Below are 23,291 nucleotides of genomic sequence, written 5' to 3' on the forward strand. Positions count from 1 at the left end.
ATGACACATTTTAATTTAAACAGGTTTAAATTAATTATATTAATATGACAGATGAATAACTGATTGCCAAAAGTGGCAAATAATTTATTTTTTTTAAAAAAGAAAGAAACAAAAATATTATCTCAGGTTATAAAGCATGTTTATAGCATCCATAAAATTTGTTTAAAAATCCTATTGCTGTGTATATAACTTCAGTTTTTCTAAAATTTTTATACCTTAATGAAACTTCAAAAGTTATAATTTGAATGAAATGGGGAATTTCAGCAGGATGTGGTTTAAAATTTATAATCTAGAATGAGAGAAACCTACTTTCCGCCTGCCACGCTGAAAACTTCTGTGTACTGCAAGAAGAAGAATAATTATTCCAAATGATACAGACAAAAAACATCCAATCGTCACATATTGAGGAAGCATTTTCGTAACAAACTTTAGCTTCTCTGCTGTTTCAAGATTAATTGATGCTGACTGAAAGAGAAGAATGAAAGGAAAATTATTTATTGGAGAAAGACTTAACTAGAAATAATGATTTTCAGAATGAATTATTTGTATAAATATAATTTCAATTTTTTTTTTTTACTTAGAATTAGTATTATAGATTACATTTTTAAATGGCAGTCATATTATGAAAATCAAAAAATATTATATTACTTAAATAAATTATTAAAACTAAAGCAAAGAAATTATAAAACAAGCATTACCTCGCTAAACCAAAAAATAGGATAATATATTTTTTCTTTAGGTAATTCAATATTTCTGGAAAAAAAAAGTTAAAGTTAGTTAAAAATATATACATATTAAAAAATCAATCTTACTTTTAATAAAAACAATGACTAAACTAATAAATACCACTTAACATCAATGCAACAAAAACTCTTTATCCTGCATTAAAATTTATCCTTTGACTTCTATATTATCTTTAAAAATTTAATCTTAATTATAGTAACAAACAACATGCACACAAACATACATTTAATATTACTGCTGCATGCATGTGTATAAATGCAGCAATTAAGACAATGAAATGAATTGTGGAAAGTATAATTAAATTCTTAAATATTTATTACACTTAAAGAAAAAGATTTAAATTTACAAAAAGTTAAGTTTTTGTGAAATTTTAATATAGTATAAATTATTTAAAATTTGTGTATTATTCTCCTGATAGTTAATGAGGAAAACTATTGATTCAGATTAATTTTTAATTAAAAATCTAATGATACTAAGAAATGCCTTCCATATAAGCATCTACCATCCATGAATGAAATGATGTCAAATATAATCAAGCCAGTACAGTATTTTGAACAAACTTTTGTAACATTTATGTTGCAATTTATAGATACTATACAGCTAGTAAACATATATCAAATTAATTAACTATGCAAATTTCATTAAATATTAAAAATCAAAAATGTCAATAATTAATAACAAATGTAAAATATACACCATATTAAAGGTTATAAACATACCTCATAGAATTGAAGAAAGTGTTATTTCTTTTCCATAATGCAGCAGAAATATAGCACTTTTATATGTTACAAAGTCATTTATTACAAGAATTTTTTAATAAAATATTTATGCTAAAAATATATTACAGAAAAAAAAAAGAAGAAAAATGGTGATTTAACAAAAAATCAATTTGATAATAAAAATTTTCCAACTTGTACATTTTTTTAAAAAATAATTTTTTCATGGTAAATTTTAAGCCCACAAAAGATGATATGCTTCTCATCAAAATACAGAAGTTTAGTTATATTAACGTTCTGTTTTAAAGCAACACTAGGGCTATTTATCAAAATACAGAAAACAAATATAATGAAAATAAATATTTTTAATAGCTTTACTAAAAGCTAAAAGTTATTTAGAGAAATGTAAAAGAAGAATATTTTTTAAAAAAGATTTTCAATTTAGAGTTGTGATTTTTTTTTATTGTATAATAATTTAATAACCAGAATATTCATTAAAAATATCATTATGATTCACACAGAATGGTTCTAAGAAAGTTAAAAATAAAGAATAAATACTTACTCAATTTCATCACAATTTGGAATGGCAACATTTATCTGCAATCTAGCATTCACATTCACAGGTATCCCCAATTTCTAAAAAATTAATTCTTTTTATTTGATTTTTTCTATAAGCTAAATATGTATGAATGTGTACTTCACAAATATAATTTACAATAAGCAATACTGAACATATTTCTAAAATTACATAATATTTCAATTCTACTGCAAATTGGAAAAAAATTTAAATCACGAGAAACACAATCTTCTTCACACAAACAAAGATAAGTATAAAACAAAATAAATGAGTTTTATAACAAATACTTCCTAAATTATTATTCAGTATAAATATTTTTTTGATCCCAGTCTTTTTTTCTTTACATATCAGCTAGTTTTGCAAATTTATTTATTCATGCTTGGATTTCAGAAATACAATGGCTGCTTTTTAATGTGGTCACTCCAGAACTTTAAAATTCTAATGATCTTAATTCACTGATAAAAATAACCAATTACGGCAAAATTAAATATATTTTTATCACACCAAGTAAAAAAAAAAAGTTCTCACTGTCATATATAGTTTCTTTCAAAAATAAATTTTAAAAAATCATTTATTGTCGATTAATTATTGCCTAGAAAAAATTAGTCCTTAATAATTTTCTTATACATTATTTGCATCCTCCTCAAAAAATTTGTTAAATAATGCTGAACATTAGGTTTTAAATTAAAAGTACTCAACTCATTCATTAAAGGGATTAAAAAATATTCATCCCTTTTATAATCAAAATCACTGTTACTTGATCCCATTCAAAAGCTTTGTGAAGATTTTATGAAAAAGAGGCTGTGAAATGTTCAACTGCATTGCAGCAATACATTGACTAATTTTAAAATAACTATCACACCTTTTCATAATATCAATTTTACTTTTAATACTCAAACCAGGGTTGTTTTTTTTTTAATTTCATAATTTAGTCATAGGCAATAATGATTATGGTTGCTCAACAAATTTCACACTAGACCTGGCAGCATAGCTGTTCCCTTTAAATCAATCCAGACTGCTCTAGCCCAAACAAAAGAATGTCAACTTCATTTCATGAAAAAGCAATATTTCCTTATAAATGAATCCTATAAACAATCATCAGCACTAATTCAAAATGAAAGATCAGCCAATTATGTACTTCAAGTCTGATAACATTAAATATAGTGATCTCACTTAACTAGCATTTTTGCACATATTTGAGCATGTCAATTTATGATTATAATATAAAGCAAATGATAATTTTAAGTGCAATCATTTTAAACTCTGTCCATTACAGAATTAACTGGATATGTTATATGAAAAAAGATTTCAAACTACACAGTGACAGTCCATAATATTGCTATAACAGCAAATATGAATTGATTAATAAACCATGGTTTTAAAATTATTAACTATAAATTACATTGTTATGTCATAATATTATATTTTCTATTAATAGATCAAGAAAATTAAGAAAAACTTTTTAACATTCAAATTAACATAATAATACATAACCAGTTTTTATGAACTAAATAGAAAGTTTCAAATTTACTTGAAATAATAAACTCTTTGAAATTAGATTAAAAGAAAAAAAGTAAATATGAATAATGTAAATATTTATATAACCATATTTAACTTACAGGTTCTAAATCAATAATGAACATATGCTTTTCAGGATCTGGTTTCAGACCATCAATTTTTTCAAGATAATGCTGATCAGCATACAAAAAATGTGGGAATGATACAACAGCTGGAGTACCTATAAAATTTTGAATAAAATATATTTTGAAAGATGAAACTGCATATATATAATTACAGTGTGTATATATATATATATAATACTGTTTATATATAATATTGTGTATATATAATTTCACACAGTTTAATTTTAAAGACATAAGAATTTCTACTTCTTTTCCAGGAATTTCTCATTTCAAAGGTGCAAAAGCTGTGAGCATTTTTCTCATATTCTCTTTATAATATTTTACTTTTCCCAGTTAACAAGTGCTGCTTTTTTATGCAACATATCACCAATTCTCATAGAAAAAAATAGTCTAAAAATTTTAGTTTAATCGGTTATTCCTTTCATCTAAAGATTGGGGGGGGGGCGGGAACCCCTGAAGATTTAATTACAGGTACATTGCTAAATTATTTAAAAATGTCTACATTCTAGCAATTGAAGTTATGCACATATACCTAAGCAATAATAAAACCATTACAAGAGTTACATAAGAGAAAAGAATTTTGGTGAAATTTTAAGCAGAATTTTCTAAATAAAAGTATAACAAGTTCTATTACTGGTGTGGAGGTAATGTTGAAAAGCACATTTGTAAATTTCTTTCATGAAATAAATCATTACCATTTCAGGAGTTAATTGTAAAATTGAAATATTTTCATGTATATGAAAAGAAAAATATGAACATTCGGCAATATTTTTCACAATTATATGAATATTAAATAACAGAACTCTCTATATTAGACTAATCAATAAAATTACACAATAATAATCCATAAAATTTTCTTCATGATAAATATTTTAGAGCAAATATCAAAAATATAGAAGTAAATGTAAAGCAAAATAATGCAAAGAAAAGTCTGAAATTTATAACTTTATGCAAAGAAATTCAATAAATTTCATATAATATGATTCATTTACATCATGTAAAGATTTTTTTTCTCTTTAAATCTGTCACAGAAAATTACAAAATCTTTCAAACTCTAATTAAACTAGTTATTTCAATATGGATTATATTTAATAGAAAATCATATTTCAAGACTGATAATAACAGTGACATAAAATATTATAATTCAAATATCTATTCATTAATAAAACTATACTATAAACTATAAAATAAAAAAAACACAAACCATATTGGCAAGTTTCAATATCTAATGCTCCTGCAGGCATACATGAATCTGTACACAAACAAGCATGTTGCTCTTCATACTTTCCATTATCTAATGCAGTATGATCCAACCAATATCTATGAGATTCGATCTCATTTACATCTACATCTTCAAGATAGCTTAACTCCAAAGTACTGAAAATGTATGACAAAATAAGTTTTAAGGTAATAATATTTTGAAAAGTCTGCAGTGATAATTGTCTTATTATTCTAACCTGCATATATCAGCCACAAAAAGACTTAATTTCTCATGCTTGCCAACTCTGAAAGGTGGCCACATGTCTCCAGCTATAAAAAGGATAAATAATAATAATAATAAAAAAAAAAAACATATAAAACACAAAGGAGAAAGAGAAAAAAAACCATCCTACAAATTCATTCAAAAAGATCCTAAAAATTCATCTTCCATATATTTTCTTTATCAATAAAGCTAATTATTAGATATGATGCAAATTACATGACAGGGGAATAAATCTACCAGTAAAGTCATTACAACTACAGAAGATTAATTATATATCAGTGGTAACTTACTGATTAAAAATATAACAATTGTACCAACCTTAAAAAACTCTCTATATATAAATTGGAAAAAATCCTATACAGTTTCACAACAGATTCACACATGCTTCCTTCTCTTAAATGGATTTAATGTGCTATTAAAAAGTTTCTATGATCTTTCAAATTAGACAAAACAATAATTGAAAGATTCTACATATTTTCATTGTAATTTTTGAACAAACAAATGCATAAAAAATTACTTTTACACCATCTTAAAAATAAATAAAAAATCAGCATTTGAGCGAGATAAATTTCATTTCTAAATATTTATTTCTATGATTCTAATCAATTTTTTTTTAAAAATAATTTGAACCAATTTTTATAACATTGTCATTTTTCCCAGTTGAAGTATCAAGCCTATTTTTAGTGTTTAATTGCATCTATTCTAATCCAATATTGAAATTACTTCATACACACAATTTTACTTTTACTACATAGGTTGCTTTTTTTTTTTCAACTTGAATTAAACTTGTTACATAATTTCTATTGATACGCATGGGCAGAAATTCATCGTTAAATGTAGTCTTTGAGAAGTGTTGCAATTTCTTTAACTGTGTGCTCTAATATTTTTCTTATATCTTAGTATTTTTAAAACTTTCTTGAGCCAATTATGTCTATATTAATGTGTGTGAATAAAATTAATAAGACCTCTACCAAGACAAAAATATTTTCAAATAAATAAACACAACCAAAAAATATTTTTTACATGTAAGATGGCTAATTTTGAGACTATTTTTGCTAATGAGGGATCCTAATTCACAAGTACATTAAGAAAAAAAGAAATATTAAATATTTGCAACCAAAAAGCCTTTAAGTTGCCTTTTCTGGCATTATTAATCCTTTAAGTTCAAAATTAATCTCTTAAGAATGTAATTAATCTCTTAATTATGAATCTAGAAACTTCTTGCCAAAATCTAGAAAGGGAATTTAAATCTTTACATATATACATCATATATCAATACTAAAAAATGTTTTAAATCTGGGTATTTTAGAGTAGAAGTAAATTAGAAAATTGTTTAAATCTTTTCTGAATATAAAAACTGTGCGAATTAGAAGTATACATTTTGCCCCCCCCCCCCCTATATTTAGAACAAATAGATGCAGGGAATGCCATCTGTACAGTTAATGAATATAATATTTTACTTCCTACAAGGGTACAAGTCTTACAATCAAATTTTAAAAAAGTAAAGAAACTAGAAAAATGAAAAGAAGATGTGACAATCCTTTTTCAAAAGTGAATTGGAGATACCTCTAAAAGAGCACAAGTAACAAAAAGATATTGTCAATCTTATCAAGAAATTATATTTGAGTATTAATTATAGATATCAATGAATTGCTGGAATTGCACAGCAAATAGCTAAAATTTACAAACAGCTAACAGTCAAGGAACTTAAAACATATGCAAAAGCAAATTATTATTTTCGAAGCTGATATTTCAGGTTCAGATCTATTTAAAAAAAATACACAAACACTGGCAACTTAAAAAAACTCGGCCTCGATCGAAAAAGGGTTCAAAATTTTGGATGCATTAGACTTGATTGAAGAACATATTTTAACTGCTAAGTAAGGAACAAAAATTGCTACAAAGAAAAAAATTAAAATTGAATTGAGAAGATTGCTATGAAGAAATTTTGTATAAGCAAAAAAAAAAAAAAAAAAAAAAAAAAAAAAGAAAGAAAGAAAAGGGGGGGGGGAGTCATTTAGTGGTAAAGTAAGTTAGTTAGATTTTAGAAAGTCATGCAAATATTTCTGTTAACGTAGCACTTGTTTTAAAATATATTTATTCTTTTGATATGTTTGAAAGGTGTATTTTTTAATGCAAAATTTCCTTCCAAAAATTATTTACTAGTCTTTTCCTCGATTTATATAAAAGTATTTATAAGTAGAATCAGATCCCAACTAATGATCTTTTAATTAGTTCCACAAACCAGGTAGAAGAATTTGAAATACATAACCAAGTGAAATAAAGTTTTAAAAAATATCTCAGCATATCATCTGAAGAGCTATTTTCACAGATTTAAATTAAATAGAAGAAACCTTCAATTACTGAAATCCATTTTGCAATCAAAATTCAATGTTTTATAAATTTAATTTGTGCTATTTCTTAGTGAGATGTTTTTAACTTATTCATATAAAAATTAATATTCTTAAGTTACAGAACTAAAAACTAGAAATTAATGTGTAAACATTTTAACAATACTTCCACAAGAAAAAAAAATGTAAAAAATCTTTTAATTATGTTTATAAGTGTATGCTGAAAAAACTTATATATATTACAATAGAATATCATTCAAAATTGATATAACTAACTACGGTGCTATAATATACTGTACTTGTAAAAATTATAGAATGTGGTTTAAAATTTTAAAAATAAATGCTTTAATAAAGCAAAATTTCTCCTTTTGGGGGATTTCTTTTGGTTCTTATTAACCTAATAAGAAATATAGGTAATAGTAATAATAAATGCACATGCTTATCTTGAATATATATGCAGTATCTGTATTTATCAAAGGAAGTATTTGTGGTGATTATATACAAATGATGGTGGTCATGCAGATAGTTGTAATAGTGACCTCAGTCTGATTTTTTTAAAAATCAATTTTTTACATTTAATATTTTGTATTATTTTTCATATTTTTTTTAAAAAATTTTGTGTGTGCATAATTGTCTATGTTATGAGCTTATGTAACTTCTAATATTCATAGAAAAAAAATAAGCATATTGGAGAAAGCAAACAATTATCATTCTGAAGAAATTTATTTTACACTTTTGATATAAATGTGAATCTTAAGAATTTTTTTTTTTGAAGTTCTTTTTTTTAAAAAAATTTAAGAATTGAAAATAAAAATTTCTAAAATTAGCATTTTCAAATTTTTGGAGGTGATTATGTGAGAATTTCTCTCTAAATTAAAAGAGAATTATCAAAACTCTTTATTGATTTTTTAATTGATTGTTTAAAAAAAAAACTTTCTTTGCTGATTTATATCTAATCCTCTATTATTTTTTTTTTTTTTTTGCTGACTTGACAAGGTTGCCAAATTTAAAAATCAAGAATACTATTAACTCTTTCGATGGCACATACTTCTTTCTTAGTGCATCTTCATTTTCAGTTATTTGTTTTGAGTTTTATTATCTGTAGCTCACTATGTACAATATACTGTAGTTGTACACAACCAAAGAATTTATTTTTTTACTTCATTTTTTTAAGCATTATATTAAATTATTATCATTTTGAATTCATTGATATTCTTCAGTCATGGCCAATGTTTTATAATTAAGAAAATTACTTTTTACCATATTTTATTTTAGCAGCATTGTTTATAGCAAATCTTTAAATTATATTTATTACTTCACTTTTTTTTTTTTTTTTTTTACTGAGCCTTCATTTTCAGGTATTTATTTTGATTTTCTGTAAATGTTTACCAAATGATAACTTTATCACAAATAAAAACAAACATGCAAAATCAATAATAATTTTAACTGATTTATTTTATGTTATTGTGGTATTGAATTTGCTGTTCCACCAACATACTTCAGGGACAATACTATGCAAATTCTACTAGCAATTTAATAATAAAATATCTCTCAAAAATTATTATTTAATATACTTATATCTAAAAGGCTTATTTTCAAATTTTATTTATTTCTCTTATATTGAAATTAAAAAGTATTTCTTCAAAATTTAAAACAGTCTGAAATATTATTACTTAATAATTTTCTTGAATCATTCCAAGCAGTTACTATACAAGAAAAAATAATACCTGTTCCTTGTATCCTGTTGCAAGGAGGATGTCTTGCAGATAGATTTCTGCAAAAAAATAATTTTATAATTAATGTAAATCTCTAATCATTAATGAGACAATGTTATCAGAAATACAAATCAAAAATGTTCATTCCACTACATAAATATTTTTGACAGACTTTCCGTAAATGATTGTTACCCACAATTTGATAAAAATCCACAAATTAGATGAAAATACATGACCAAACAAAAGTTTTCATGCCTGCAGCTCATTGCTGTTTTGAGTGCACACATCAACAAACAGAAAGAAATGATTCCAAAAAATGCATCCAGATGAGCAGATTTATCAAAATTTCAGTTTGGTGCACTTATTTTTCAAGTACACAAGAATTTTTGCAACTTCCGATACTTTCACTTTATATAACTGAATACAAGGAAACTAAAAGATTAGGCATATCAGAAATAAGTGTTATTTACATAGTCTAAACTATTACATGTTATATTATTTGATTGTAAAGTCGAACTCTAAGAATTTCATACTGTCCAATACAACTGCAAACCCACTGTTAATATTACTATATCAATGTCTCAGAATTAATCAGCTATACCATACTGAAAAAGAATCAAAAGATAAATACTAAATGGTGAGATTTCGAAAGTATTTAATATTTTAAAATTCAGAAATTATGGCAAATATTTCAAATGATTAGAATATAAACACATATTTTTTAAAAAAATGAAAAGAACCGAGTATAGAAAGATGGAATTATTTATATGAATAATATTTAGCTTAAATTCAAGATAAAATAAATTATTATCAATTTAAGACAGTTGAGAAAATGTTGGCTCTACAACGATTTTCAATAAATCTTCTTACTTTACAAGATATTATACCATTTAAAATTTAAGGCTTTGTAAATGTCTTATTAACTTTAAAAAAAATTTATTTCTCTATAAATATTAATTGTATTAAAATGGCAGTTTTGATCTCTATACCCAAGCAGCAAGAGAAGTCGCTAAACGATTGGCCAAGCATCGCAGCCATCTGATATACGCCGTCCGTATTTTGCCAATGTCACCTTTGCATTGGCGCGACATCGGATTTTGACCATATTTTTTTCTGTCGCCTCTGAAGATCGCTTTTTAATCGGGGCGAACTCCTACAGCGACTTAGTGAAAAAGACCGGCTCAAAGCAATCGGCCCATAGTTGCCTCGATGTCGGGAAAGTTGCTTTTCCTAGGTGGCGCTATGCGACCATATTTTAGAAATTTCCCATGAATCACCTGGCGTGTATTGGATTTTGAAATTCAACCAGCAACGCATACTGTCATTTCAAGAAACTTGGTAAGTGTAAAGTTTTTATTATTATATATTTGTAAATAATATATTATTTATTCTAAATAGTGAATAAAAAAGATTATTTTTGTTGAAGCCGTTCGAATTCGTTGCTTACCTGAAACATGGAGTTGCACGTGATATTATTAGCGTTAGGCGTAAGCGACCATTATCATTTCTTTTCTTGTTTGTATTCTTTTCAAGTGATTTTATTTCCTATCTTTTTTTTTGTGTGTGTCTGTTCTTAAATTATTGCAGATATTTTTCCATTTCATTTACAATGCCTTTCCTTTTGTTAACAACAATTTCTAATGAAAAAAGTTTTTTAAAAAATATTAAATTGCGTTCTTATGTTTTGATTTTGCAATAACATTTGTGTTATTATTTTTATTTCGACATAAGGCTAAAAAAATTGATTAGCAGAATATATTTATTGTAAATTTCAAAAAAAAAAAAAAAAAATCTTTAAAACTTGCAATTATGTAGTTATATTTGAATACTCTTATGTGAATAGTTTATAATTATTTCACCTTTCATAAAATAGTAACATAAATTTTACACCCATTAGTTTATATTATTTTTCTCTATTGTCCTAAACATTATTATAATATTTGCCTATATAGTTCATTATCAGATTGAAAACATTATCAAGCTTATGAAGTTCTATATATCTATTTTACTCCTTAATTACATATCTCCAATTGTCAACAAATATTTTATTTGTACTTTTAAAAGAAGTGAAAGCTCAATCATTATTCTAATTAAGGAATATGTTTTTTAGGTTCATCAAATCTGCAAAAAGAAGCTCTTTTACTTGTTAATTACTCATCTCCAATTGTCAACAAATGTTTTATTTGTACTTTTAAATTAAGCGAAATTTCAATTACCATTATAATTGTTTTCTAGGTTCAGCAAAAAGGAAAAATGAAATGTATAATTTTTTATATGTAGCTGAAGATTCAGTTATACATATATATAATATTTATATAAATGTGTGTGGATTTTTAGAAATTTCAAACTCTTCAAGTATTACATAATAAATAAAGTTTAAATAAATTTTTTATAAATTACTTTGTGTCAATATTATTTATTCTTCTAAATTATAAGTCATAGTTTCAGGATTTTGCTTGAATGTATAAGTCATTACAGAAAATTCAGTAAAAAATTTCAAGTAAATTATTATTTTACTTTGTATTTCTAAAATATTATTTAATGAAGGTCTTTGTAAATAAATTGTTTTGCATAGTTGTTTTTCTTTTCTCCTAAAAATAAAGAGGGGAAAATAATAATTAAAAAAATATTTGTCTAAAGAAATTTTGTATAATTGAAAGTAGTGTTTACATTTTTAGGTATGGAGTTTTTGTGAAATATTCAGAGTTAATCATAGATCAAATTTGGTTCTTGTGCCATTAAACAAAACCAAACTAATCATAGATTTTTTAAAAAAATTAGAAATTTGAAGTAAATTGTTAATTTGTGCTTTTAAAATGTTATCAATTGGACATTAGCTAACACTAACATTTGTAATGAGGTATAAAATTTCTACACCATAAAGTAACTTTGTAAGTTAATAATAAATAAGATTTCGCATAAGTGAAAGAAGTGTTGTATTTTTGTGCATGGAATTTTTGTGAAACATATTTTTCAAATATTCAGAGTTAATCATAGATCAAATTTGGTTATTTTGCCACAAATCTAAACCTCACTAAACATAAATTATGAAAATATTAGAAATTTGAAGTAAGTTATTAAATAAGAAGTAAGTTTGTGCTTGTAAATTGTTGTTTATTGAATATTAGCTAACACTAACATTTATAATGAGGTTTAAAATTAATGCAATATGAAGTAACTGTAAATTAATAGTAAATAAAATTTCCTATAATGGGAAGAAGTGTTCCATGTTTGGGTATGGAATTTTTGTGAAATATTCAGTGTTAATCCTTAATTATATTTGGTTCTTGTGCTACAAAACCAAACAACTAAATATAGATCAAGAAAATATTAGAAATTTGAAGTAAATTATTAATTTGTGCTTGTAAAATGTTGTATGTTGGACATCAACCGACACTAACATTTATAATGTGTAAAATTTCTACAACTTGAAGAAATTTTGCATGTTAATAGTAAATATAAGGAATTTTGTAGAATTGAAAGAAGTGCTGCATTTTTGTGTATAAAATTTTTGAGAAATATTCAGTGTTAATCAAAGATCAAATTTAATTCTTGTGCCATAAAACCAAACTAATCATAGATAATAGAAAAAAAATATTAGAAATTTGAAGTAAATTATTATTTTGTGCTTGTAAAATGTTATCTATTGGACATTAGCTAACACTAAAATTTATAATGAGGTATAAAATTTTTTCATGAAGTAATTTTGTAAAATCAATAGTAAATAGAATCAGAAAAATTGAAAGAAGCGTTACATTTTTGTATATGGAATTTTTATGAAACATATTTGTGAAATATTTGGGGATTAACATTGATCAAATTTTGTTATTTTGCTACGAATCTAAACCTCACTAAACATAAATTATGAAAATATTAGAAATTTGAAGTAACTTATTAATTTGTGCTTGTAAAATATTTTCTATTGAAGAAACATATAATAGGAATTATATAATTTAGTGTTTTAAACTATTTTTAACCAATGCATTAAATTTTAGGGTGTTAAAATAGGAATTTGTGTTTTATTCATTATTCTTTAGGAATTATTTGTTTATTGCTCACATTAAGCAATATAAAAGTGTGTATAGTAAAAAAAAAAAAAAAAAAAAAAAAAATTAAATAAGAATTATATATTTTTCTGTTTCGAATTTTTATAAAATAGCTTTTAAAAACAGATGATATAGGCAATATATATAATACATCTACTTTTAAATTTCTAATATCAGGTAAAATCATACTGATTAATTATATAATTGAAACTATGATTATGTTAACATTTCTTCCCATGCATTAAACAATGAAAATAAATAGGAAATATCAATGAAGGAAATAAATCTTATATGTAGATAGATGTTGAGGTGATCAAATTTAAAATTATTTCAGATAATTTTAACATTTGTTTATTTTTTTTAAAGAGCAGTAAAAAAATGTAATTTAAACATTTTATAGGGTAAGATTGTGGTAAAATCTATGCTATAATAATAGTTAAAAAAAAGTTGGAAGAATTGTTAGAATGACATTTTCCATGAATTTTTATCGAAAACAAGTATTTTATGGAATTTTAAATTTATCAAAATAAATAACAAACACTACTATTAATAGGTAAAAAAGAAAAGTAAACTATTCAAAATATCTCGTATTTTCAGTCTTTTGACAAAATTTTTTAAGTATGATAGTTTTAAATATTATGACACTAGTTTCTAGAGTTTGAGAAAATTGAATAACCATTAAACTAATATTTCAATTTGACACCAGCAAGTGTTCAGAAATAAATTGCCTATTGATTGGCATTTGGTTGCCCATTGCTAAAATACATGGGGAAATGATTGGTATTGGGTCGCCCATTGCTAAAATACATGGGGAAATGATTGGTATTGGGTCGCCGATTGTTAAAACACATGGGGAAATGATTGGTATTGGGTCGCCGATTGTTAAAACACATGGGGAAATGATTGGTATTGGGTCGCCCATTGATAAAACAGGTCGCGAAATGCTTGGTATAACGTCGCCCGTGATAATAACAAGTCGCCAAAGGATCGGCAAATTCGTCGAAAACAAGTCGGGGCGAGATCGCCTCCGATCTCGCCCCAATCTCGCTCGTTCCGTGGGGCGATACTTGGCCAATGGTTGGCCAACGATCTTTTGCTGCTTGGGTATACCATTTACATTCTTAAAAAAGAAATAATTAATACATACTTGCTGCCTTTCCAGAGATCGACATAACCATATTTATCAACATCAGTTTTTCCAGTGAAAATTGTATATTCTCCATCGTCACTATTATTTTTCTAAAATCAAAACAGCACATTTAGTAGTTATGCTAATTGAAAGATCCATTAGCAGAACTACTGTTTAGAAATATTGAGCACTACAATATCTATTCTTGAAATTAAAAACACTACAGATTAAAATAAAACACTTGAATACAAAAAGTTTGATTAAAATTTAATGGAAAATTGAAATTGAAAGTTAGATGTGTTAAAAAGAACTTGAACAGGATAGGAAATAAAATATTAATTCATTTTGCCCAATTTCTCATTCATGAGATGAAGAAAATTTTTATTTAGCCAACTTTGGCTACTAGCTGGTTTACAACCTTAAAACAGAGAAACAATTCAGTTAAGTACCTAAAATAAAATCTTTGTTCGCGCCTTCTAAAATTGTTGTTTGTACTACTGATGTTTTATATATATATATATATATATATTTGTATTAAATCCATTCAATGATATGATTTCAAATCAAGCTACTGAAGCAAATAAACCGTCACTTTTGAGAGAAAAAAGATTAAATTTAAGATTCAAAGGAATGTTTCAATAAACCAAACTAGGTAAAATGTTAAAGTAAAAAAGCAGAATGGAATTTCAAATGTATAAAGGTACTAGTTTAAAAAAGAGCTTAATTTTTATGAAAATTATATACATTTAAAATCAATAAAGGTGCAAAGTAAAAGATAGAGTTTTCAGTAAGTAAGTAAAGTAAATTCGAAGCACATTTATGTGAACTACTCTCACAGGATATTTTTTTTATAAAATTAGGTTTGTTGATTTTTAGATTTTGATTTTTAGCATACAGGAACTTTTTAAAAAAAGCTTCTTAAATGAACAGCACTTAAATTCTTAAATGATTTATTTACTATGCTATCTTTAATTATGGATTAGCAATTTATATTTAGATAGGGTTACTAAGTATTATATTTGACTTTGTTTCGTAAAGAACTTTTATGGAACACAAAATCTAACAAAATAAAAATCCAGGGTTAATTCATGATACTTATAGCCCACCTACACTCCCTCCCTCTTAAAAGCTACACTACAAAGAGAAAGGAGAATTTTGTGACCTTGTCAGAGATAAGAATTATCAATTTGATGATTTCTACATAGCTGCAAGTGGGCACGTAATTTTTTAAAATTTAGTAAACATTCAACTAAATACTCAAAAATTATAAATAAAAAACTATGTAACTGCATGCACATTTTCATTAAATTTCTAATTAAATCAAAATTTAATTCATTTTGTTCTTTGAAAATAAAATAGTAAGTTCTGTTTGTTACAAGACACATATACCAAACTTATCAAGATAACACAAAAGCTTAGATTTGTATAAGAAGCAAACAGAGTGAAATTCTACTTATATAAAAGGAATGATTGACATCAAGAACATACCAGTAACACACATTCAGTAAAAAAAGATTGCAGTTAAAAAATATTATTAGAAGAAATATTATAAAGCTATAATATTTTGTATAGTAATATCATAATTTCTTAAAATATTACTATAGAAATTAAAGCTATAATTTAAAAAATTCAAAATTTTCATATAGAAGTGGAAAATTTCAGATTTTTTCTTTCTTAAAAAAGATTACAAGAAATATAATAATTATTATAGGTAAAAAACTTGAAACTTTTATATGTATTAATAAATTAAAGTTTTTTATCATAAGTTTTAAATTTTTTGAAATTCTAATCACATTTTATTTTCTATTTGAATTACACTGAATTAACTTAAAATGAAAAGATACAAACAATAAAGAAACTTTGGAATATAAATACATTAAATGACAGAAATCTTTATTACTTACTGGGTAAAACCAGCCAAACTTGTCATATGGAACTTCAATCCCAATTTCCTTTGCAGTCTCAAAAATTTCTTCTTCATAGCCATCAAACAAAAGATTTCTGACTGATTTTGTAACAAAAAGTGTGCTTTGAGTATGTTCAAGAATGGTGTCAATTCCACTAATGAAAAATGAGTCACCTGATCTTATTCCTCGATTTACAGCCGTCTAAAAGAGTGATTAAAATTACTAACAAAGGTTAAAACAAAATTCTTAATTATCTTCATTGATAAACTTTTTATCAATGAGAGTAAAATTGAAAATCAAATTTTTCTTAAATTTCATTTAGCCACAATATTATTTTTTTTAATTTTGATATTTCATAACAAAGACATTTTTTAAATTATTATTTAGCATGTTAAATCCTGTTTATTTTTGACAACACATAACTAAATGAATTATGAAGTAATATAAAAGCAAAATATATAATATTAGAAATTGCTCCTAGTTAGGAAATAAAGAGACTCGGCCGTTTTGCTGTTTTGATCAAATCTCATTCTTTTACAGATCAATCAGCAACCAAGATATTCAATGTTTTTCTGCATATATAATAAAAGTTTTTGAATGTCAATTTAAATAAAAAAAATGTACAGTATATCATCATAAGAATTGCATATATTACTTAGAATGTGTCTTTATTATTCATGACTTCATAAGAATTTATTCTTTGAAGGCAGAAAATCCCTGCATATGATTTTGATACAGCTATTTTTCTTCATTAAAAAAAATTATAATAATTTTTATTTTGTACTAATTTTTTTAATTTCTTAAAATAATTTTCAATCCTTTAAAATTAAATTTTTAAAAAATATCAGTTTGAAGAAAAAAATTCATTAAAAATAATCTTAATTTGATAAAAAAAAAAAAAGACAAAGATATTTGTTTGACATCTTGCTACTAAGCTTTCCTATCACTTTTCACAGGAACTATTCCAGTAACTTGGCATTAGCTCCTTTCACAAAGCAAAAATCTCTGCAAAATGTCAATTTTTTTTTGTTAGTGTGAGAGACATCTAATGTCTTCTAAATACTGCAGTTATATAATTTCAAATATTGTAGGAAAATGACAAAATTACACAAGATTGCCTCAGCTGGAGGCTAGTCTCACTACTGTCAGCTACTATAAAAGCAAAACGAAATCAAAAGTATTACTAAAATTGAATAGAATATAAGATTTTCTGCTTCAAAATAAAAAACACTTAAGAAAATATCTAAAAAAAAAAAAAAACAGTTGTGTGAATTATACTTGAAAGAAAAGATGTTGTTTTTGCAATACACACAGTAAAAGAAAAATAGAATTTGATAAGTTAATTACCGCTAAAGGAACATTGACATTTGTCACTAAATCATCTAAAGAGCCATTTGTTAGACTTGGCTCATAGAACCACCTTTTTATTTGAAGATATGAAACAGTTCCATTAGGATGCCAAGTGATGTTGACTTTTTCTCGAGTCTCCCTGAAAATAGTTCAGCTTTTAAGAAAGAAAAAGAAATATTACTTTAGAAATAAAAATATTTATATAAATTACTTTTATGTAATAAAAGCAGGAATGATTGTGATACCACTTTAAAATCCTGAAAAATGATGTAAAGTAAATCCAAAAGAATCAGTTTATTTTTCTGTCACAATTATTGAAAGTTAAATGAGATCAGCAAGACATTTTGATGTAGGCAGTGTCTTTTCACTAAACCTTCCAGGGCAAGTTTAGAATCTAAAGTATGTACATTAATAAAAGTTAAAGTATATACAATAATTAAAGATTTCTAATAGGAAAGAATAGTTCATGGAATATAGAGAATTTTAGCAGGCTATTCTGCATTTCAATAAAATTTTCCCTAAATCCTTACTAAAAGAAATTAATAGGAATAGTCCAGAATATATTTAAAAGAGATTTGAATATTTAGTTTGAAATATTGTAACATAGTATTTTTAAACTCAATTAAACTAAAATGATTTTTTTTTTTAGAATTTACTTTTTATTATCAGCAATAACATTCAGACTAAAAAAATATATTTAATATTGTTATAATATGTATGTATTAATAATAAACAAAACAAACAATTTAATATACTTAAAAACATTTTAAAAATTTTATTAAAAATAAAAATATATATGGAAATAAAATTCATACCATAAAAAGTTTATTTATTCAAATTTTTTTTAAAATATTAAAGTAGCATAAAAATAGTTTTCATGTAATTAAGTTAAAAAGTTAGAACTAATTACCTTTTTAATTAAAATTTAAAAGAAACCTTTCTCTGTAAGTAACTAATATCCAAGAAGTAACCATATGTCAAATCTAGTAGTTCTAGGCACAATGGTAAGCTCTATAGATTTTATAGTTGCTGTTCTTTTTTAAATTGTACATGTTGCATTATCTATAATGCAACTTATAATATGCTAGCCTATAAGCTCATGATAAAATTTCAATTGTATCTTTTTTCACAAGATAACAAAACATTTTGCAGTTTGCAGAAATATCAATAAATGTTCAAGGATATTTGGTATTCTTCCATAGCATCATCCATACAATTAATCTTTAGGTGGTGTATTTATTCCAAATCAAAATTTGAGCAAGATAATGAATCACAGCTGTACAGATCTGATAAACCAGGATTTGAGAAAGTAAAATCTAAGGATTCATGTTATATTTAAACGACAATTACTGATATAAACAATTTTAATGATATTTTCATGGATGCTTATACATATGTACATTGAATTTAACACCATATAATTTTAAATGAATAGTATTTAAAACTGTTTTTGATTAATAAACTGCTAATGATACAAAAAATAATAGGAAAAAAATGCATTACACTTTTTTTTTTTTTTTTAAATATCTGTCTCTGATGAAGTTAAATTATAGCACATACATTAACATTAAGAATATTCTCAAAAGATTGTTCATTTTCACAATCATTTAAATATTGTTGCTGGATGTATAAAACATTATTTCTGAAAATTTCTTCAGAAACATATAAAAATAATGGCATGTGAAAATATAGATATGACACTAATTGTACGAAATAAAGTTGCATTATTTAATGAAACTTTATTATTGTGTGCATATTCACATAAATTTTAATTAGTTTATGCAAATATTCACACAATAAATGCAATTTTGCAGAAATAATATGCAGGCTTTTTTTTTTTTAAATTCCTTGTTTGTATATTGATAAACATTCTATACCACTAAGTTATCAAAACTTTGTTTCATTACATCACTTACTTATATCTCTAATCATACCCTTGATTTCATTGTATCATTATATGTATGATACATTTATTATTAATAAATAGTAAGTATCATTAAGATCTTTTAAGATCCACAGATCTTATCATTTATAGACTTCAAAATGAAGAAACTATTTTTCAATTTTCTTGCTAAAATTGCCATTAAAAAATTTAATTTCAATCAGTCATAATTCAAAGATTAAATAGCAAAATCTGATCATGCATCATAAAAAAAATTCAGTGCAATGATAATCATATATAGAAAATACAAATCCTTTATCCTTAAATGAAAAATATGTTGTGTTATATATAGTAAAAAGGAATTGATATAATACATACCGAAATGTATATGGACCAAGTTCTTCAACATGAGGTTTTGCATCTATTTCTAATATATCTTTGGTATTTGTAACATTAAAAAAGTAAAATCTAGCATAAATTGGTACAGGTACTACTTTCCAATATTCATAAGGTTCTGCTTCAGGTGACAAAATTAAATTCTAAAAAAACAGAGAAAATTGATATAAAAATTACAGAACTTCATACAGTGCTTGACACTCAAGATTTAAAAAAAAAAAAAAAAAAATCACAGCATTTATATTTATTATCTTTTATAACACAAAATGTTTTTAATGAAAAGATAATGAATTTTATCAGTGAAATATAATAAAATTTACATATATATCAGTTTTGTCATGCAGTAAGAAAAAATGCATATATACCAAAATCAGAAGACAAAGTCTAAAATAAAAAATTCATCTCATTATGTTCATGGATATTAAATATTTTAATGAACTGCAAAAAACAGACAGGTGATTTATTGAGTCTGTATGACACAATGGAAATGTTATATCCATTGCTCATTTAAATTATACATTTCATTCTAATTTATAGAATGTATTAGCTAATAGATATTTTTAAATGCACACACACGTACACACACACACACACACACACACACACAAAAAAAAAAAAAGATAAATGAAACTATTCAAAGAATTAATTAATAAAAGTACTCAATGTACATTACTTTAAAGTCCATCATTTCCCTGAAAAAATTTAAGGCTACTAGAATTAGGTACATGATAATGTGGCTTTCAATCTGGATATTATAGCATTTCAGTACTTTTGTATCTTAATGAAAATTAATTGTGAAGTATACAAATCTAGGAGCATGTAATAACAAAAATATAAAGCAATATATAATTAAATTAATATGATAATTTTAACAAATGGTCTGGTCTACAAGCTTAAATCAATGCATTAAGCATTTCATAACTGCAGATAAAAATTTTATACTTAAATTTGAGCTATGATGGAAAGTTAAATTGCTATTTTATACAATACAAGAGTTCAACTAGAAACCAGTTTCAGAAACTTGCACAATTCAAAAGATCAGTTAGTATTTAGTTTCAAAAACTTATTTCTGAAATACAGTAAAAATTTCTAATATTCAAACAGAAAAAATTTAAATAAAAATTATTAACAAATATTAAACTAATTTTTATTAATAAGCACAGTCTGTGTTAGATTCTAAGTCTAGAAAAAGAATTAAATGATTTTAAAAAGTTCCAACTGCCTTGAAAATTCTTTAAAATTTATCTCAATGTAAAAATATACAATTAATACATAGACTATAAATCTGTGAAAATGGTTAAATTGTTTTAAAAAACTTTTATGCTAGAAGCTAATTAAACAAAACTCTTAATGCAGATAAGTCTTTTATGAAAAGTTTCGCATAAAGAAAAAGTTTGATATTAACCCAAATAAAATTTAAGTATTATATATTTAGCAAATTAGCTTATTTTTATTATTTTACATAGGATTATGAAAATTATTTTGCACACAATTGAACTAGCTATAGTTTGAATATGCATTGATTCAGTTTTGACAGTGTTTTATATTATATATATATATATATATATAGTTTTGACAGATACCCTATAAAATCTTCCAATAAAATAAAATACTCTCATTCTACAATTATTTTTAGTGTAAGTGTATTAGAATAAAAAAATATTCATGTTAATTTATAGTAAAATTAAGATTCAAATACATTATAAAAATCAAATGCTTAGTGGAATTTTCATAAATAAAATTTAAGAAGCTACAATGTGCTTAATATATATATTTAAAATTATACATGTAATGACAGAATAAAGATTATATTTCAAGGTACCAAGTTTTTCTGTCTCATTATTTAATAAGTAATATTAATAATATATTCACTTTTATTTGCATTTCTTTTAAGAATAAAAAATTTAGCTAGCATAAATATCTTTCATTTATTTAATTTAACTCAGAACAAAATTTATAACAAAAATGCAATCAATAATTTTAAATAATGTAGTTTACAATTCATGCATTTGTGGGTTTAATGAAATTCCCTCTTAGCATTAGAAAGAAAAAAAACTTTCATTTTAAACTCGAATTTTGTATCAATTTTATTTTAAGGAAAAAAGTTTTTTTTTTTTTAATTTTCCCATTTTGATTTTTAGATTTTTTTTTTTTTTCCCTACACCAATCACTTAAATGTCATTTGCCATATATGAGGGAATTTTAATTCACCTGTTAATACTCGTTTCAAATAAGGAAAATAATCTTTTTAAATTTTATTATTTTTTTAATAAAATAACTTGCTTTTATTTTTGTGAAAATTCTCTTTTGAAAAAGAATTTTATTTATTACTTAGAGAAAATATTTATCCTACAGAGCAGTTTTCCAAGATTAATTTAATACGGGAAATAAATCAATAACAAAACCACGTGAAAACGTATAAACAGAAAATGATACGAATATACTAGTTAATTATTTAAAATTCTTACACAATTTAAGTTTTACAAATAAATTTTCTTTAAGAATTTTTTAATTATAAAAAATATTTACTGACTTTTGAAAAATGTTTTTTTAAATTTAAAACGCAATGTAAACAAATCCACCAATGTAAACAAAGAACATGCTTTTTTAGATTTCCATTTAAATTGCGCTCTCAAAGCTCTACGATTTTTTCATGACAAAGGAAATACCACTAAAGTCACGACTTACCTCTTCAACCTGCCACTGTAAAATACGAGGAAACATTCCGTAGGAAACAGCTCCCATTAGAGCCATGATTGCTCCGATGACAATAAAGAGAATTGTTTTGGCATCAGCTGATAGAGCCATTGGAACACTTGCTAAGTATGAAGTCTCTCAAAGAAAGAATTAATTCTCTTCAGAAGGGGTGCTTACATTCTTCTAGAAGAGACGGAATGTTTGAGCGATAATTGAGGTAGATTTTCAGATGTCATTTGACCAGCGCACGAATTCAAGGATAAGAGAACATCACAACAGCAAACAGACTCTTTGACGAAATGTCCCAAGGTCGCCATTGCGTTTGTGATCCTCACAAGCGCATGCGCGAAGTTCAATGCAACTCAAACAAAACTGATTCACCAGACCTCGTGGCTCACGCGTGTTTCGAAGTGAGAAAATGAAACTTGAGAATTAAAAAAATTAAGCAACTTTTTCTGAAGTATTAATGAAAAATTATGTTTTAATGGAACTTTGAAGTGATAAATTTAGTAATCGAATGAAAATTTGTTATTTTGAATCCAGGAAGAAAATATTTTTATGATTTTCCATCGAGGTTTCGGAGAGTAAGATAAACAACGAGGTCAACAAACTGAAAAAACGGAATGCGATAAACTTAGGAAGTGCTTTTTATGAG

At 24.7% G+C, this 23,291-nt stretch overlaps 1 protein-coding gene across 1 annotated transcript in view; it reads right to left on the reverse strand.

Moving 5' to 3' along the window:
• Positions 1–23,071, reverse strand: part of LOC129988278 (protein croquemort-like) — a 28,388-nt gene extending 5,317 nt beyond the window's left edge. The window contains exons 1-12 of the mRNA XM_056096466.1: positions 22,628–23,071; positions 19,922–20,082; positions 17,659–17,800; positions 16,309–16,512; positions 14,423–14,514; positions 9,242–9,288; positions 5,138–5,210; positions 4,885–5,057; positions 3,657–3,775; positions 2,023–2,096; positions 699–753; positions 310–465 (exon numbers count right to left, since the gene is read on the reverse strand). Coding sequence (XP_055952441.1) covers positions 310–465; positions 699–753; positions 2,023–2,096; positions 3,657–3,775; positions 4,885–5,057; positions 5,138–5,210; positions 9,242–9,288; positions 14,423–14,514; positions 16,309–16,512; positions 17,659–17,800; positions 19,922–20,082; positions 22,628–22,747 — 1,416 coding nt within the window. The 5' untranslated portion in view covers positions 22,748–23,071. The remainder of the gene's footprint in view (positions 1–309; positions 466–698; positions 754–2,022; positions 2,097–3,656; positions 3,776–4,884; positions 5,058–5,137; positions 5,211–9,241; positions 9,289–14,422; positions 14,515–16,308; positions 16,513–17,658; positions 17,801–19,921; positions 20,083–22,627) is intronic.
• Between the last annotated feature and the right edge of the window lie 220 nt (positions 23,072–23,291).

The sequence above is a fragment of the Argiope bruennichi genome, chromosome 10 (assembly GCF_947563725.1).
Source record: "Argiope bruennichi chromosome 10, qqArgBrue1.1, whole genome shotgun sequence".
In the NCBI taxonomy this organism is placed as follows: Eukaryota; Metazoa; Arthropoda; class Arachnida; order Araneae; family Araneidae; genus Argiope; species Argiope bruennichi.